At 41.4% G+C, this 17,880-nt stretch overlaps 2 protein-coding genes across 6 annotated transcripts in view; one reads left to right on the plus strand and one right to left on the minus strand.

The window, feature by feature from the left end:
* LOC111870557 (L-threonine ammonia-lyase) overlaps nt 1-10,051 on the minus strand; it is a 22,745-nt gene extending 12,694 nt beyond the window's left edge. Inside the window, exons 1-3 of one of the 5 annotated variants that reach the window (XM_033753892.1) lie at nt 9,947-10,000; nt 5,029-5,127; nt 2,266-2,388 (exon numbers count right to left, since the gene is read on the minus strand). In XM_033753892.1, coding sequence (XP_033609783.1) covers nt 2,266-2,388; nt 5,029-5,127; nt 9,947-9,985 — 261 coding nt within the window. In that variant the 5' untranslated portion in view covers nt 9,986-10,000. Of the gene's footprint in view, nt 1-2,265; nt 2,389-2,620; nt 2,713-3,361; nt 3,520-5,028; nt 5,128-6,888; nt 6,995-9,946 lie in introns of those variants that run through there. The other 4 variants (XM_033753891.1, XM_023862936.2, XM_023862939.2 and 1 more) reach the window with 4 other exon arrangements.
* A 3,728-nt stretch (nt 10,052-13,779) lies between these two features.
* The window catches only part of LOC111870555, a 116,520-nt gene continuing 112,419 nt past the window's right edge, over nt 13,780-17,880 (plus strand). The window contains exon 1 of the mRNA XM_023862930.2: nt 13,780-13,863. Coding sequence (XP_023718698.1) covers nt 13,816-13,863 — 48 coding nt within the window. The 5' untranslated portion in view covers nt 13,780-13,815. The remainder of the gene's footprint in view (nt 13,864-17,880) is intronic.

Genomic DNA, 17,880 nt, shown 5'->3' on the forward strand with positions numbered 1-17,880 from the left:
TAATGAGGAGCTTCATAACTTGTACTCTTCTCCAAGCATAATTAGAATGATCAAGTCAAGGAGGATGAGGTGGACAGGACATGTAGCACGAATGGGGGAGACAAAGAATGCGTATAGTATACTGGTGGGAATGCAAGAAGGAAAGAGACCATTGTGAAGACCAAGGCGTAGGTGGGTGGACAATATTAAAATGGATCTTAGGGAGATGGGATGGGATGTTATTGATTGGATTGATCTGGCTTAGGATAAGGTCCCATGGAGAGCTCTTGTGAACACAGTCATGAACCTTTTGGTTCCATAAAATGCTGGGAAATTCTTGAGTAGCTGCAGAATTGGCGGCTCCTCCAGAAGGGCTCAGCTCCATGAGTAAGTAAGTAAGTATAAGACAAAGACCTGTTGTGGAGCCAAACCTATCTTATTGTTTCTTCGATGGTATACTGTGATTATCTGTATGGTTGCACAGGCTGGATGCAACTCTACAAAATAGCTTAGTCTATTATTGAGAATAACTGGTACAGTAAGTAATAGGTCTACACAGTATGTGCATATGCTATTTCTGATCATGAATAATTAAAGTAGTTGTTTTCTTTTGACAGTTCATGCATGATGAATTATTTCCATATTAAGTAAAGTAACTGCAGGAAGGCACCTAATTCTTCATCCACTATTCCTCTTATTCTTTTAGTAATGTTTTCATCACCCTCATAGGTTTAGAATAATAATTCTTGCATTATTTTTCTCAAAGTTTTCATTAATATGATCTATCTAACAATTGTTGCCATGTTATTTATTTCATATGTTTCTTCTTGAATATAATTATGTAACAGATCTTGCCATATTATTACATATTCTTCTCATGATGTGAACATAATGTCTGCAAATCAAGAGAAATGCATATAGGGCAGGTCATGCCATACCTGTCTGTCCATTTACATGTTCCAAGTTGAGAACCACTGCAGAGTTATTGATGAAATGTAGTTATTACTATTACTAGCATAAATTCCAAAGTGCACAGAAACCAATGTAACAATAGTAAGCAATAAAAACCATTGTAATATTACTCATAGTAACCAAAGTAACCATACCAAAGAGTCTTTTAGCTTCAAAGCTCTACACACTGCAACATAAATATTCTTCTCAGGGAGCAGAGTTAGTTCCATCATATAATGGAAAAAATACACAAAGTGAGCGCAGGGCCATTGAAGAAAGGCCCTGTTTGGAACAAACAGGAGCACCAAGAATTTTAAAAGAGCGAAGAATATGCAGAATGAGTAAACAAATAAACTATGTGTGTTTTGGAATCTACCAATGTGTGCATTTTGGTACATATTGCACAATTTCAATCTTGTTACCTTTCATATTGGCATCCCTCCTCATCTGATTTATTGAATAACGTGTTTCTTGATGTTTAAAATATCCACTGAATATAATTGTAATGTTGTGTCAAAACAAAACTGTTTAAAGTATTCCCAGAGGCGATGAATTCAGATGACATGCAATATAAATGAAATCGCAGCTTGCAAGTCCTGATTCTGTCTTTTGGAAGTGGAGTCCAGCAGTTCTCCATCCAAAGGTACTAACCTGCTTAGGATTTATAGAATGTAAATAAATTCAATTAAATTCAATTCAATTAACCTTTGATGAGCGTTTTTCTACAGCTGGCCCATGGGCCACTGTGGACCCACAAATTACTATTTCACAATAAATTATCTCCCTCAGTTTTCTTGTACATACTTTCAGCAATTTGCTTATGACGAATATGACTGCTTCTTGTTCTCTCTCCCTTTACTTACATCAAACCCAGATAGCGCCACCAGTCAAATGATGATGAAGAACCCTTGGATTTTTAGTGTCAGTCACCATAGCCCTCAGAAAGGGGGAGGCCGAGCTGTGCTACAAATCCCAAGTTCTTATGAGATGGACACATCCAATAAATTAGTTGTTCCATTTTCCCATATTTAAATTGTAATTGTGAATGATCAACGCGAGCAACATGACATCTCTCAGATTTCAGTACCCCATTCTAAAACTATAATTAATGGTATATAATATATGAATATATTTAGAAGTAATAATGACAATAATTAGATTGGGAGATTATTATTTTACCATAAAATGTGAGATAGGTAGTGCAGAGATCCACAGAAAAGCACTCCTGTTTTATTGGTCTGTGAAGAGTAAAGGTATGGAACCACTTCTCTAAATCATCAAGTCATCTGAATATGTAACATAAAATAGAGCATTCCAAATTTTACAGGCACTCACCATGCATGGTGTGACTAGGACACCAGACTTTATTTTGAATGCTGCAGATGTGATGTCCTCAAAATGCAGCTGTACAGGAGAGACAGATGAACACAATGGATCTGTGATATCATCCGTTGTAACCTGAAAAAAAAAATTACACTTTGGAAATTACAAATTCAAAAATGTAAAGCTGACATTTCACACTAAATTAAAATCAAATGAAAACAAAGCTCTTTTTTTCTAGTTGAAACTATTAATTTAATTCTAGTCTGATAAGAATTGATTCCAATTCCCAGAACTGTCTTCATCCCTATTCACAGTTACTACCTGCCAGTCTTACATACTGTATTGTACAAAGTGTTCTTTCATTAACCTTCATCTTTATCTGAAATATTACAAACAGTTTCAGCAACAAAAACAATGCAGATAATTTACAATATTCAATTTCTGCCTTATATTTTTTTGAGTTTATATAATGTCAAAGATTAAGGATCAATGATTATGGAGTACAATACAGTCAGGAAACATATGGTTGTCCTGCCACTGGCAGAGATGATATGGAATCAGCATTGCCCAGGTATAATGAATGGCTGGCAGACTAATTGCCTGACTGCCTACTTGGCTCTGTGGCTGACTACCTAAGTAGCTGGCTGGCTGATAAATTGTGCAATGACTGACTGGTTGGCTGAATGGCTGCATAACTGCATGGGTGGCTAACTGGCTGAGAGGTTGCTTTGCCTGGCTGATTAACTGTGTGGCTGGCTAACTGGTTGATTGACTAGCTGACAGCATCATCTGTGTGTGTGGTTTATTTTATGGCACTGTCAGTATCTCAAGCTATATGGCGCCAGATGGTAGGATGACTGGTGAATAAAGAATTGGGAATAATTTGGAAGAAAGTGGTCGTTGCCGAATCGAGACACTGGACCAGCATTTTTCTCAAGTGACAGAAAAAAAAACACGAAAAACTTTATTTAGGATAGCCGGTATCCCGGCCAAGATTCGAACCTAGTATCTCCGGTATATAAATCTAGAGCGTTACGGATACATCAACCCGTTAGGGGGAATAAAAGGGTCATTAACTGGCAGACTGCCTGCCAGGCTGGCTGGTTACCTGGTTGAGTGTCCAACAACTTCCTCATGAAATCACGCTGTCGCATGTGTAAAGTGCCACAGCCCATCCTCCCTAGCAGAGATCTGCATCAAGAAGATCAAGACGAAACAGTGGCCGTATGGATTTCTCCTCGAAGACGTGCAATGATGACAAACAGCCTACGGCGTGCCGATGGCCAAACAACGAAACACGGTTCACCGAACGTGCAGTACCCACAGACACGGTCCACAAGTTAAAATATAAAAATTAAGCATTGAAAGGTTAAAGATTTTCGATATAAGACTACGTTGCAATATTTTCCATCTCGTAGTAGAACCCAAAAGCTAACAATGATAACGAACTTATCACAGTCCGTCATTTAACACAATCCTGAGCCAGTTGCATTCACGCCATAACATATTTACTCAAACCAACTTAATGCTATTTCCCCATCTACTCCTAAGATCTTCCAAATAATGCGTTTCTAAAATGTTTCCTCGCTAAAATTATATATGATATTGTTTTGCCCCTATCCAGGCTGCATGACCTTGAATCCACTTCCCATACAATACTACACAACCCGCGTAAATCACAATGTCCCTGGTTACGTAATGTCCCCCAATTTACCACTTCATCTCCATTACAACTTAATATTTTCATGGCCTTCTGTTTCCAGATGATCGCAAGTATACACGAATGTATGGCAGACTTTACATGAGAGGTGCAAAAATGTCAGAGAAAGGCTTTACTTCCAAGCACAATTCGCTACCGTGACATGGCGTGGTTTTTGATATGTTTGGAAAAAAAGTTATAATTTTAGCTTAGTCCATAATTTGCATAGAATTGTTGATAACTGTTATAAATATTATTCCACATATTTACATTCCTTGTTTTGCCAGATCCGAACTTCTGGGAATTATACACATGAAAACCGTACAAACATAAAATCTCACACATCTGTCCATTAGTTAAAAGGAGATTAAACGCACGAACTTTTTATATATGAATCTTAAACAACTTTACAGGCAAATTAAATTGTGTTTGTCATTTTCTTCATGCACGATGAACACTATCGTGGCGGATAGCGTCAGTTCACGCGCACAAACCCTATCAACACGCTTTAGAATTCCGCTCGGGTCATCGATGTTTACCAGATTATCTGCCCTGTGACAGCACAGACTTTGTGATGATCTTGTGAGGTCATGCCACTGAGTTAAAGAACCCCCCACAGCACAGGACACCAAGGCTCTAATGGAGCTGTAGCAACATGAAGAAACTGCCATTCTCATGGCAGAAGCTTCACATGATCTGATTTGCATTTAAGGAGTCCTCCCGCTTGCCCCGATACTGATGAAGGGAACTCTTAATATACGAGAAACCAAGGCTCGAATCGAATTGTAGCACCGAGAAAAGGAGGGATATTTTATGTAACTGATGATGCTTTCACATTATAGAGACTAGGTAGATGACCATGAATCATGAATTTGGGAATACATGGTTGCTTATCGTTTTAAAAGTATCCAATGGGTACCAGGGGTTTTTTTCCGGGTTTAAAGCTGCCGGAGCGTGGAGTTTATCACTCACCTCCAACTATTGCAAGGGCCAAGAAAGTGTGGATCTATACATCCACTCCCTCATATGCCTTCATGGAATAGTGTTTAATTAATTAAGCACAGGGGCAACTTTACCTTTATCTTTACTAGACCATTTTGCCGGAACAAGTGAGGCACACCACAGAAATCCCAGTCAGGAGAGCTTGTTTTCGGGCCGAAATTCGAACCACTGACCTCCCACATACGAAACAAAAGAAAATGAGGACGTTAAGATAAATGGAACATTGACACGAATGGCGAATGAGGATGGCGTTATACTCATATTTCATACACTGCTGTCATTTCTAATTGGTTCTACTACCTCTACCGTTTTGTTACAGCAGGTTCCATTCAGAGGGTTCTGTAAACACATTATTCGTTTGTTGGAAAAATACAGCAGTATCCTTCTTCTTCTTCTTTTTCTTCTTCTTCTTATTTTTCAAGAAAGCAAAGTAGCCGTGTAACTGATTAAGTGGGGCCGAAGGCTAACTTGGATCCCAGAGTAGAACATTGATCCCAATAAATGTGACTTTTAAAAACCTTGGAAATGCCTCCTCTAGATGCATGGTCTGTTGGCAAGTCCAGAGTGTAGCAGAAGAGAGTGGGGTGAGAGGCGAGTATCCGGCAGCTTAAAACGTGATTTTTTGGCCAAGGCAGCAAACCTCGACAAAAAATCCAAGCCTTTGGTGCATTGAAGACTGAGCGCAGGACTAAGAAACCTGCCCCGTAAAAAATTTAAATGTTCAGAAACCCAAAGAAATATACCGAACAGATCGAAGGAAGCAACCGTGGAAACTAAATAAGGTTTATCCAACACTAAACCGGAAGGCATACATGGAGTTGGAAGAGCACAGTTGAGATGGTTAGCAGCCGTAGACGCTGACATAAAAAAGAGAGAGAGAGAGAGAGAGAGATGGAGACTAAAAGCTCAAGATAGAAAAGAATGGACGGCAATTTTAAGAGTGGCTAAAGCGAAACTGAAAGTGCCTTTAAGTGACAGGACAAGTGGCTAACTAGTTTACTGATTAGCAGATAAGCTAAATGGATGAAAAGGCTGACTGATGATGTGTATGTGGCTTACTTTATGACACTGTCAGTATTTCTGACTATATTGCGTCGAATGACAGGATGACTGGTGACTAATGAATTGGAAAGAATTTGGAAGGAAGATGTCGTGGTCTTACCGAGGTACTGTCCCAGTATATACCTGGAGGCATTGAGCAATACCACGAAAAATTCGGTCAAGATGGTCGGTGTCCCGACAGAGATTCGAAGCGAGAACCTCCCGAATACAAGTCTCCGGGGTTAACGCCATACCAACAAGCTCTTTTTTTGGGGGGGGGGTATTACTGTGAATACTGAAATACAAACATGAAGTAAGTTACCACTGCTTCGTTAATGACCTAGTTATTAGTAACACTCGCATGGAGTGACAAGGAGCAGGGAACGCAGAAAATGTTCCCATCAAATCCGAATTGCTCACTCTGGAGATTAGACCACTAAAAATAGGCTATATTATACCAGCTTGGAGAAGGCTTGAAACGATAGTGTATACACTACGTATAGAGGCGGCGCCGGTAAACAAACCTATGTATGCTATGCTTTTAAACGTGATTGCCTATCTGGCATATAATTCCATGACAGGCCTACAATGTCTTTATTGAACAGGTGATATGTCAGCTGATCCTTATGATTCATCACCGACATCACAAAAGTTTTCCACAGGAAAGGGTTAGTCTAGGGGCAAGGAGCAGAAAGTCTCAAGTTCGAGACTACGTAAACCCACTGCAAGAGGACTTGGAATATATTTCTCTTCCCTCGCCTCGTCTTTGGAAAAATAAAGTGCATCACTGTGGGCAAAATATAATAGTCCACCTTATGGGTGCTCAAATCCAAAATGTGGAATTATATTCTACTATACAAGGAAGCAGAAACTAGGATGCTCGGAAAACTTACGTACAGATAAGGCAGGTCTATATGGTGCGACAATTTAATTCCCGGAGTCGCCGCATCTTGTCGCTGGGGCGTTGAGTCAGGCAAACTCATGTACCCAAGCACGTTTGGATATATTCCTTCTTGCGTCTACATGAGAGGCAAACCAAATGAGTAGTTCGTTCCCAAGCAGTAGAGGAAGCAGCGCGTGTCCGCGGTATACTGTTGGCGGGAAAATGAGTGACGAGAATCTGGAGCAGTGGATAAACATCAAGTTTTGTGTGAAGTTTGCTAAAAGTGCTAGTGAAACGTTATCCCGAATAACGATGGTTTATGGCGAATACGCTACGAAGAAACCTAGTGTTTCTGAATGACATAGGCAGTTGAAGGAAGGGCGAGATGTGCAAGATGACCCAAGAAGTGGGCAGCCAAAAACGCAAAGTGCAGGTGAAAATGTGGACAGATTACGAACATTCGTGCGCCCAGATCTAACATTGGGTGTGAGACTAATAGCAGAAGAACTGAATATGAATATGGAAACAGATTATTACGGATGATTTGGAAACGAGGAAACATTCCGCAAAGACGGTGCCTTGAATCTTGACAGATGACCAGAAACAACGTTGGCTTCATATTTCATCTTATCTTTTACACAATGCAGAGATGTCTGATAGGGTCATTATCCGTGATGAAACGCGGTATCTTCAATACGACCCGGAAACAAAATTCCAGAGCATGCAGTGGAAGACACAGAATTCACCTCGTTCGAATAAAGCAGGCATGTCTCACTCGCAGTTCAAGACCATGCTTGTGTGTTTCTTTTATCATAAGGGGATAGTTCGCTACGAATTAATTCCGCAAGGACAAGCGGTGAATCAACAGTGTTACTTGGAAGTGCTGACAAGGTTATGGGAATCTGTTCGGAAGAAAAGACCCGAACTCTGGCATGACAAGTGGATTCTCCGCCGTGAGCCTCTGCGCATGATGCATTAAGAGTTCGCGAGTTCCTGGCGAAGAAATCAATTACAAAAATGGACCATCCACCTTATTCACCTGACTTAGCCCCTGCGATTTTTGGCTGTTTCCAAAATTAAAAAAAAAAATCGCTGATGGGACAAAGATTTTCTGACATTCCTGATATCCAGCTTAACGTGATCACGTTACTGTGGGTGTTCTGGAAAACGATTTCCAAGGCTGTTTCCGGCAGTGGCACCATCGTCTCACGAAGTACATAGCATCACAAGGAGAGTATTCTGAAGGCGACAGCAGCCGCTAGTGCACAGGTAAGCAAATTTTGTTTTCACAGGGCCATTCCTGGAATTAAACTGTCGCACCTTGTACATCTGCATAATATGATGACCAGTTACTTACGCCTCTTTTGTTTTTATTGTTTGCGGTTACTTTATATAATGACATTAAAGCAAAGAGTTTTAAATTTTTGGACATGATGTAAATTACCATCAAAATATATATAATTTATTTTCTTGTACTGATTATATGTTGTTAAAATGCCGACATGTTTCGGTTACGAAAGACCATTTTCCGGGAATGTAATTTACTAGAAGGAAAATCCTTCTCTCGTCTCACACAATGCTAAATAAATGCTCTAGCTGAAACGGCATCGTCAAATGACGTAGAGATCGATCCGCTGGGTCGGATCTCGGAATTACCTAGCTCTTGACTTTTGCCACACCTTTTTGCATTTCACTCAGTGACGAGATCAAGATAAGGTTACCCTGTGCCTCAGTACTAAGCCATGGCGGCGTATAGGGAACATAGACGTAAAGCTCCATTCAACCTAGACCTCAGATGTGTGGTCAGCTTCAGAATTCGGCCGTTCTCCCCGTCCTCCAAAGTGAAAGAATCCCTATTACCCAACGGACAAAATGCTTGATAGGTCATGTCGATTTGGACACAACGTTGGCGAAGAGAAAAATCCCTAACTCCCTGCCGGGAATTAAACTCCTGTCGATCAGCACGAAGCACCTACTTTACTAAGGTGCCCCACCTCCACCATTTTATTCACCACGTAAGACTGAATAATTAATTGAAATTAACTGCGTTAATCTGAACAGACTACAACGTAGGTATAGTTCTGTGAAATTCTGTAGACACATTTGTATAAATAAGTTTGCAGAATACGGAGTTTCCAGATGCGCGCTTTCAGACTACATTTCTCATTGGCCTTAATGACTATCGCAAACAAAATCCACGGAATGCAAAACTAATTAAAAGTAAAGATGCAGCATTGCGTAGAACCATTTGTACGCCTAACCATCTTGTTCACAAAGCTGATCAGCAATAAATACGTACATGTAAACACATTCCATGAGGGGCTTCTAGCCCTCTGTCCAACCCAGAAAGTGGAGGACCAGCCATTTTCTACTCTACGCTACTATTTGTATAATATATTCATACCCGAACCCGAGAACATGCTTGAAGTAGCGACAAGGGGCTCATAATAAGGTCTATATTTTGTGTTACGTCCGAATTTCTTTGTACAATGAGACCATTTTGATAAAACTTTATGACGTCTTATTTGAATTGTATGTAATACAATACAATACAACGCTATACACCGATAGGTAAAAAAAAAAAGAAAGCAAAGCTATCCCTGTAACAGGCCGTGAAGGCCCGTAGGGTTGTGAGACGTTGAGGCTCCCACATTATTTAGACAATCGGCTCAAAGATGGCGGTAAGGTTGTCAGCCTAACGCGCCGGCCGCACTTTACTCCCCAGGAAAATTATTTAATTAATTCCTGGTACTCATTTCTGTTAGAGGTTGAGTCGAACCCAGGGTCATAGTGCGGGAGGAAGGATTAGGTCAATTGAAAAAAAATCCAATGACCTCACCGATAGGAGTCAAAATAATTCTTTTTTCCAAAAGATTTAGTGTAGACCTCTAATATGAAATGTAAACAACGTAAATTAAATACTTCGGAAGGCAACAAAATAAAACCTTTCCATCATACGTTCACACATACACATCGTGAAGAAACAGATTCCATTCGTGAGAGTACAGCCCCTGTATATCAGTGTTTATATTTAAATTAATGGTATAAAAGCGCAGAACGTCACTTACGTCCAACAGCTCTGGGCTACCAGGCGCACTCATGCTCATTTCGCTGAACAGACTGACGCGGACTGACTGATCTAGCTTCGCTGCAGAGAACTTCGTTCAAACGTACAAAGTTTGCTGCAGAGAAAGAGGGAGGGTGGCCTCGTTGTGTTGATCCGCGCTCTTGATTGTGCTCCTGATGCTCTTGATCCAGTCGAGAATGGCTCATTCGGTAGCGAAGATTGTGTGTTGTCATTAGGATTAGTTCTTCGTATCTGAGAGGTCCTAGATTTGAATTTCGCCAGGAAATCCGATTATTCTAACTGAAAATTATCGTAAACTTCTTCACTTCCTCCAAACAAATGTTAAAATACTAAAGGTAAAGGTCAAGTTGGGCATGCACTGTCTTCGCTCGCTCGGAACCCGGGATCGTGGGTTCGAATCTCACTCAGGGCATGGATGTTTGTGTGTCTTTTTTTTTTGTTTGTCTACAGGTAGAGACCTTGTGACGAGCTGATCACCCGCCCAAGGAGTCCTACCGAATGTGTAAGATCTAGAAAAACCGAAGTGAACGGAGAAGTTCATGGAGGTAGGCCTAGGACCCCTGGGGCTGTAGTACCAAGGAAAAAAAAAAGATGAACTTGTCCCTGTGCTTAACTAATTAAGCTCTACGCCATGAAGATGTATGGGGAGTGGATGTATCGATCCACATCTTCTTGACTTCGGCACCAGCTACAGGGTAGTGGTTAGCTTCACGACCCGGACGCTTTACCCCCGAGGAAAGAGTCGCCGGTACCCACTGGATAGGAGGCTGGGTGGGCCTTAGAGCCAGTCTTGACGACATGGAGAGATCAAAATTCTTGCTCGCACCGGAACTAAAACTCCGACCCCTTAGTCATCCAGCCCGTAGCCAGTCACTATACCAACCGATACTGACTATGCTATTCCGGCTCTCAGTTGTTGCAACAGTACCTTCAAATAAGTGAAGACCGCTTTCTTCCATATTAGTTAGAATTCATCATTTACATCCCATAGCCTATGACTCTGCATAATTGAAGAATTACGAAACCGTCCTTAAATTATCCAACAATCCGTTTTATCGCAATCATGACATATCTAAATTGAAAATAGGGGGGTTCCATTAACCTCATAAGTAGTGCGTAATTCAGTTCAATTCTTTATTAATTTATGTGCTTACTCAACAGACCAAAGGCAAAATATAAGACAAAAAAGAGCAAAGAATAAACAAACGCACATATGCAAGAAGACAAAGGATAAAACAAAGAAACCTGTGTAATTTCAAAAGTAATAAGAATTTAGTAAGTACGAGTACATTCACGACTGTGGCTATGCGGTAAGAATTATATAATTCGTACTGAGTAAATGAAGGTAAAGATATCTCTGTAACAGGCCTTGAAGGGCCATAGGGTTGTGAGACGTCGAGGCTCCCACATTTTCTTTTTCACAAAACTGAATTCTATATTCATTAGTGCCCCAACTAACTTGGCCAATAAATAAAATCACATCTGGAAACTACGGAAGCAATACCCATTGTGCTCAAACTAATATCAGTGTCACCAAGACCCAAACTTAATAAATAACCAATCTACTGTCATAATATTTTCATACCAATTTAAAATTTGTGTAATAATTATTTCTGAAACATTTTAACTATTGAAAGGTGGCGAATAAGACATGCTTATTCACTGACCTTCTAAAACAACATTTTTTTTTTTAATTCTCATAGTGGGGGTGGAGTCCAGTTGGGCCCACTCGGCAAGTCGGCCACTGATTGGCCTATTGTACCTGCCCCGGGTGATTATAATGATGGAAACTTTGATGGAATGAAGATTCACAGGAGAAACCGAAGTACTCGGAGAAAATCTGCCCCAACACCGCTTTGTCTACCACAAATTCCACTTGACCGGACCCGGGCTCGAACCCTGGCCGCCGCGGTGGGAAGCCAGCGACTAACCGCTTGAGCTATGACGCGGCCTTAAAACAACAATTAAACTCAGAACAGCCAGGGCTTACGAAGCAACATATCTCATTGATGGCATGAGAGTGGTTGGAATGAAACAGAGTTGTAGTATACAAAATACTCCAATTTGCAGCACATGTTTTCTAAATATTGTGGAGTATTGACCCGTCGTTAGGAAAAAATACTTCGAAAAAAAAAATAAACAACATTTGCTGCTAGGCAATAGATTCTTAATAAGCAAGTACACGCAGCCGTTACTGGGTAACGCCTTCGCTTACGTGTACCTATGTTGGAGTACCGAACTTTTTAATTTCACGATATTCTTCACGACGAAAAACTTGTAAATGTACGAACACTAAAGCGTATGAAACTAACAGGAGGTTAAATAGAAGGAAGAGAAAAAAGAAACATTAATAAAATATGCGACAGCAACTACGCTACCTCGCGGTAGCGTAGTTGGTTGAGGCACTATGCTAAAAGCCGGAAGGTCGCGGTTTCGATTCCCAATGAGGTGGACTTTTTCAATTGACCTAATCCCTCCAGCCGCACCATGGCCCTGGGGTCGACTCAGCCTCTAACAGAAATGAGTACCAGGAATCTCCCTGGAGGGGGGGGGGTGGTAAAGGGCCCCCGCCGCGTAAGGATGACAATCTCACCTCCATCTGTGAGCCGATTATCTAGATAATGTGGGACCCTCAAAGTCTCAAAATCGTATGGGTCTCCATGACCTGTTACAGGGATAGTTTTATATACATGTCTATACAAGCGCAAGTTCCCAAACACATACGTGAACATGCATTGGGTCAAATCTGCTTCGGGTAGCTGCGTATAAGAATTTTCCAGGCCCTTTACAAAGATGATCTGCCATACGTTTCCCTCACCTGTGTCCAGTGTCGGTCTCTTTGCTGTGGTCTCTCACTTGCATAGCAGAATTTCATAAAACCGTGAGAAAGCCGGCGTCACGCGGCGAGTCTTCGTATTGCGGGATGCCAAGAATGAAGAAAGCCGATTATCTATTTGGAAATATCTAGCAGGAGAAGTTTCTGATTACTTTGATGTGCACAACCAACACTGGGTTGTTTCCGTGCTTGAAATCTTCACCGTGAAATCATCAGGCCTATCTCGTAGACCTCATAGCTAGTCCGGGGACCGAATTATCATCCATAATAGGTCTTCAATGGAGGAGCTGCTGAACATACTCGTCATCTAATATGAGTAACAAATGACTTAACCATGTCTGTGTTTTTTATCGTCACGTTTGCCCATATTGCATACATTACAGCTGTGGTTCACTTCATGCAAGTGTTTTATAGTCGGGAGTGCTTACACAGATCTGCTGTAGATATTTCAAGGGGGTGGGGGTAGGAAATGATGACGTAAATTACCAGGCCTATGAGACCTGGTAAGACTCTTTAAAAGTTGCTGTTTTCCAGAACGTTAGAAAACTCATTAACCTCAATATCGGTTTAGAATACCTGTGTATTTATAATTTGATTGTACGATATATCCATTTATGAATTTTAAATTCTAGTTTTATTTATTCACATTATTTAAACACTATTTAAAAATTCGGGTTCCACCTGCCACAAAACTCGTCTCATCTTCGCTACAAAATCGAAGTTATTGTGTAGGGAAACAATCTTGTTTATGTTGAGAACCAAAACGCATAACGTTGTACCAGGTGGTGCGAACAGCTGACGGGTACAGCGCCTCTAAAAAGTAAGGCCAGTAAATTACTTATTAGTGTCCTCTGTTGACGTAGCTAGTGTAACTCCTGTTGAAAATAACTGTTTATGGCGCTAGATGGAGCAGCAGTCTTATTAGATTATGCAGAACCGTGAGCATTGGACGTACTGTTCAGAGGGTTGCGTCAGTGTTTAACTTGGTGCGGCAGGGAGAACGCTACTTTGTTATGGTAAACATAGCGGACGGAAATGCACTACGTAGTGTTCGAATTAAGGTATGTTGCCACCACACTGCAACACAAAACTGTCAGCACTAATTCATCCGAGTAAGCTTAACGAAACAAAATAACGAAACAGGGCTCCATTAAATTTTGGTGTTGGAAAATTTGAGTACATCTGATAGTGATCTGCCACAAAAAGTAGTGATAGCCAAATCAGCATCTAGCGGGCCTGGAGCAAATGCGTTTCTGTATCCGTCAGAGGACTTGGCATTCCTCCTTTCGCTGCCACTGAATGCAGACGGGACCTGGAGCCCACCGAGCCTTACTCGCATTCGTCAATACAAGGGATGTTCATTCCCTGGTGTAAAGCTGGCCCTGAGGTTTTTCGTGATTTTTGCCTCTCTAGATACATAATATGATAGTGTCTTAAATTAGATCAAATACTATGTAAGTTTTGAGGTTTTCACGGCGATGACTATGAAGAAAGTCGTCTTCTGGGTTTAGGCGCCGTGTATTCTTCGTTTTGGCCGACGTTTCGGAGGAACGTATCGCCTCCATCTTCAGAGCAGGTGAATGGCCTGGAATGCAGAGAGCAGTACTACTGCTCTCTGCATTCCAAGCTATTCACTATTATACTATTTTCCACACGCTTCCCAATTCAACTGTAATAACCCTGTCATTTGACACTATTCAGCTCATAAAACGTCATTAAAACAATAATAAATACACAGTAGGAGGGAGCATAAATTTATCTATAGTAGAGTATATTTCTGCTCTTACAGTTGTGTATAGCCAACGCTTCCGTGGCGTGGTGTTCTCGTTACAGAAATAACTTTTCGGTAAAAACACAATGGCAGTAATATAAGGTGGCAAATACCCCGTACTTCTTGGTGTAGTTCCGGATTTACACTGTCTCGATATTTTGAGAAAGGTTTTCCTGGCGGGAAATTGACCAGTATTTTAATTTCGATTAATTTCGATACAGTAACTGCTATAAATTTTATAAAATTTCCATGACAGCAATGAATTTATAGAACAGCCAAATAGTTAACTAAATACTGCCAAAGGAAGACCACGTGCTATCTAACATGTATGAAGCACAGTCCTTCTTCAGGAAATTCCGCGCCCTTTTTTTTATTGAACCCGAAGATTCATTTCCGTGTCCACAACAGCCCTTCACTTGATCCTACTCTGAGACAGGCAAATTTAGTCCACATCCTCCCACCGCATGCCTTAAGATCCTTAAGATTCTCCTCATTCTTATCCACCGTTTTACGCTCATGTCTTTCAAGCGGTCCCTTCCTTTCAGGTTTTCCAACGAAAATTTTGGATGTATTGCTGATCTCGTGCATGCGCACTTTAAGCTCCGCCCACTTCGTTCTCCTTCATTGGATTATCTTAATGATGCACGGTGACGAATACAGATTATGAAACTCCTCGTTATGAGATTTATTCTAACCTGCTCTAACTTCTTCCCTCTTAGATCCAATATTTTTTCTCAACGCCATCTTCTGAAACGCCCTCAAACCTACAAGTAAAATTATAATTCTGTGCATTTTAATCTTTATGTTTCAGACATAAAAAGATAGATATTCTGACCTGAAAGAAAGTCATGTGAATTGAGTTAGTTAATTAGTTAAATAAAATGACAGAATAAGCTTTGCTATCGAGTGGTTAGAATTTCTGCTCCGTGTTAAAATCTTGGCCCAAAAACCGGCTATCGTGACTTCGGTTTCTCGTGGTTCCTCTCCGTTCTTCTGCCACGAGGTTACCTTAAAGTAGACCTCTACCACTTCCTTCCACATCCTTTTCAATTCATAATTCGGCGCTGTACAATCTTTCGCAACTAGGAAAGTTGTTAATTGAAACAAAATATAGATTCAGGCCGGTCACGGTAGCCGAGCGGTCTAAGGCATGCACTGTCTTCGCTCGCTCGGAAGCCGGGATCGTGGGTTCGAACCCCACTCAAGGCATGGATGTTTGTGTGCGTTTTTCTGTGTTTGTGTACAGGTAGAGGCCTTGCGACGAGCTGATCACTCGCCCAAGGAGTCCTACCGAATGTGTAAGATCTAGAAAAACCGAAGTGAACGGAGTTCATGGAGGTAGGCCTAGGCCCACTGGGGCTGTAGTGCCAAGGAAAAAAAAATTATATATAGATTCAAGATACTGCACGTAAGCTTTCAGATAGGGCTGAGTTTAACTACGTTATCCTGGCAATAAAATCGATCGTTATTAGGTAGGCCATTAATGGTCAGCGTAATAACAAGCTTGGACACGTACATGTTGTGTTTTCTGAATTATTTCATGCACGCCTAAAGGGTATCAGCCTCATACTGTCCTGAAATAAATATTTCACAAACACTATCGATGAACATTTAATACAGTAGAAGTTTAAAATCCGTGGATGCATTCATGACACCCTTGAGGGAACTCACACTTCGCGTTCGGGGCCTATTGCGTTTACCGTTTCATACAGTGTAGCAGTTTTGACTAGGGAAATGGTCTACATAAACCGCTGAAATTCAATCAAATCCGTTAAACTAATCTTCGAGAAAATCGCCATTTCTGCTTTGGGGCCCATCTGAAGGGCCCCTATTTTTGGAGACAGAACATGCATATTCATCTGGTCCCACCATATTGTGCGCAAACTCTGGAACACCGAACACGAATAAAAACTGTTCAAACGTTCAAATGGTAGCGAAGCACCCATCCATACACACAGATATACAGTGAGTGGGACGACATTCAAAACACTACTTTCCGGTGGGGGGGGGGGGTTCAAAACATATAAATCGGTCATAATCTCGAGTTAGATTTTTCTTTCACTATTACAGTACTTTCGACGGCACTATGTTATAAACCAGAAGGTCGCGGGTTCGAGTCCCGATGAAGTGGATTTTTTTTCCAGTTTACTTAATCCTTCCAGCCGCATTATGGCCCTGTGGTCGACTCAGCCTCTAGCCGAAATGAGTACCAGGAATCTTCCTGGAGGCAAAGGGCGGCCGGTGTATAAGGGTGACAAACTTACCGCCTTCTGTGAGCCGACTGTCTACAGAAAATGTGGGAGCCTCTACGTCTCACAACCCTATGGGCCTTAACGGCCTGTTACAGGGACACCTTCTATCATAGTACATTCTCATACAGTACTTCTATGACAGTAAAATTTGTTACTTATGTAAGTAGTTGGCTGGCTAATTAGTTGCCTAGCTGCTTCGTCTGTTTGTCGAAGAGTTGCTAGAATGGCGTTTAAACGTGGGTAGTGACTTTAACAGTCTGCTTTATGCGGTGCTACGTGTTGCGTACTTTACAGGGAATGGAAGTGATCGTTTACGGCCCGACAATTTTGCAATTGACTTGCGGCCACAGTAACCACCAGACACAGTGTTCCCGAACACCGCAGCGGAGTGGCAGTGCTGGGCCATGTACACGCCCTTTCATCTGCATGCTTGAATAGTAGCTGAGACGGCTGCCGAGATCCAACCAGAAGCCGGAGGTTAAAGCCGCGAGATTCAATACGTTACGGTTAAAATCGCGAGTCAGTTGATGAAAACCGTCCAGAAAACCACGTACTTGACCAGAACTGAAATCTTCGCCTTAACAAAAAAAAAAAAAAAAGTCCTTCCAGGCGCGTTTCTTATCAACAAGGAGATTACGTTTTCGTGTAAGAGAAGGCGTGCTATTTGCTGTGTCAAGGTGTTACACGTTATTAATGTACATGTTCAGAGTGGGTCAGAAGTTATTAATATAAAATGGAAAAAAAATATGTACATTCTACAAAAAAACAAATAACCTCACTACTATAAACCATTTTTTTTAAATTACCATAGTGGGGGGTGGAGTCCAGCTGGATCCACTCGGCACGTGGGCCACTGATTGGCCTATTTTACCTGCCTCGGGTGATTATGATGATGGAGAATTTGGTGGAATGAAGATCGGCAGGGGAAACCGTGGTACTCAGAGAAAACCTGCCCCAGAGCCACTTTTTCCACCACAAATCCCACTTGACCAGACCCGGCCTCGAACCCGGGCCGCCGCGGTGGGAAGCCAGAGACTAACAGCTTGAGCTATGGA

This window comes from Cryptotermes secundus, unplaced genomic scaffold, assembly GCF_002891405.2.
Source record: "Cryptotermes secundus unplaced genomic scaffold, Csec_1.0 scaffold117, whole genome shotgun sequence".
Lineage (NCBI taxonomy): Eukaryota > Metazoa > Arthropoda > Insecta > Blattodea > Kalotermitidae > Cryptotermes > Cryptotermes secundus.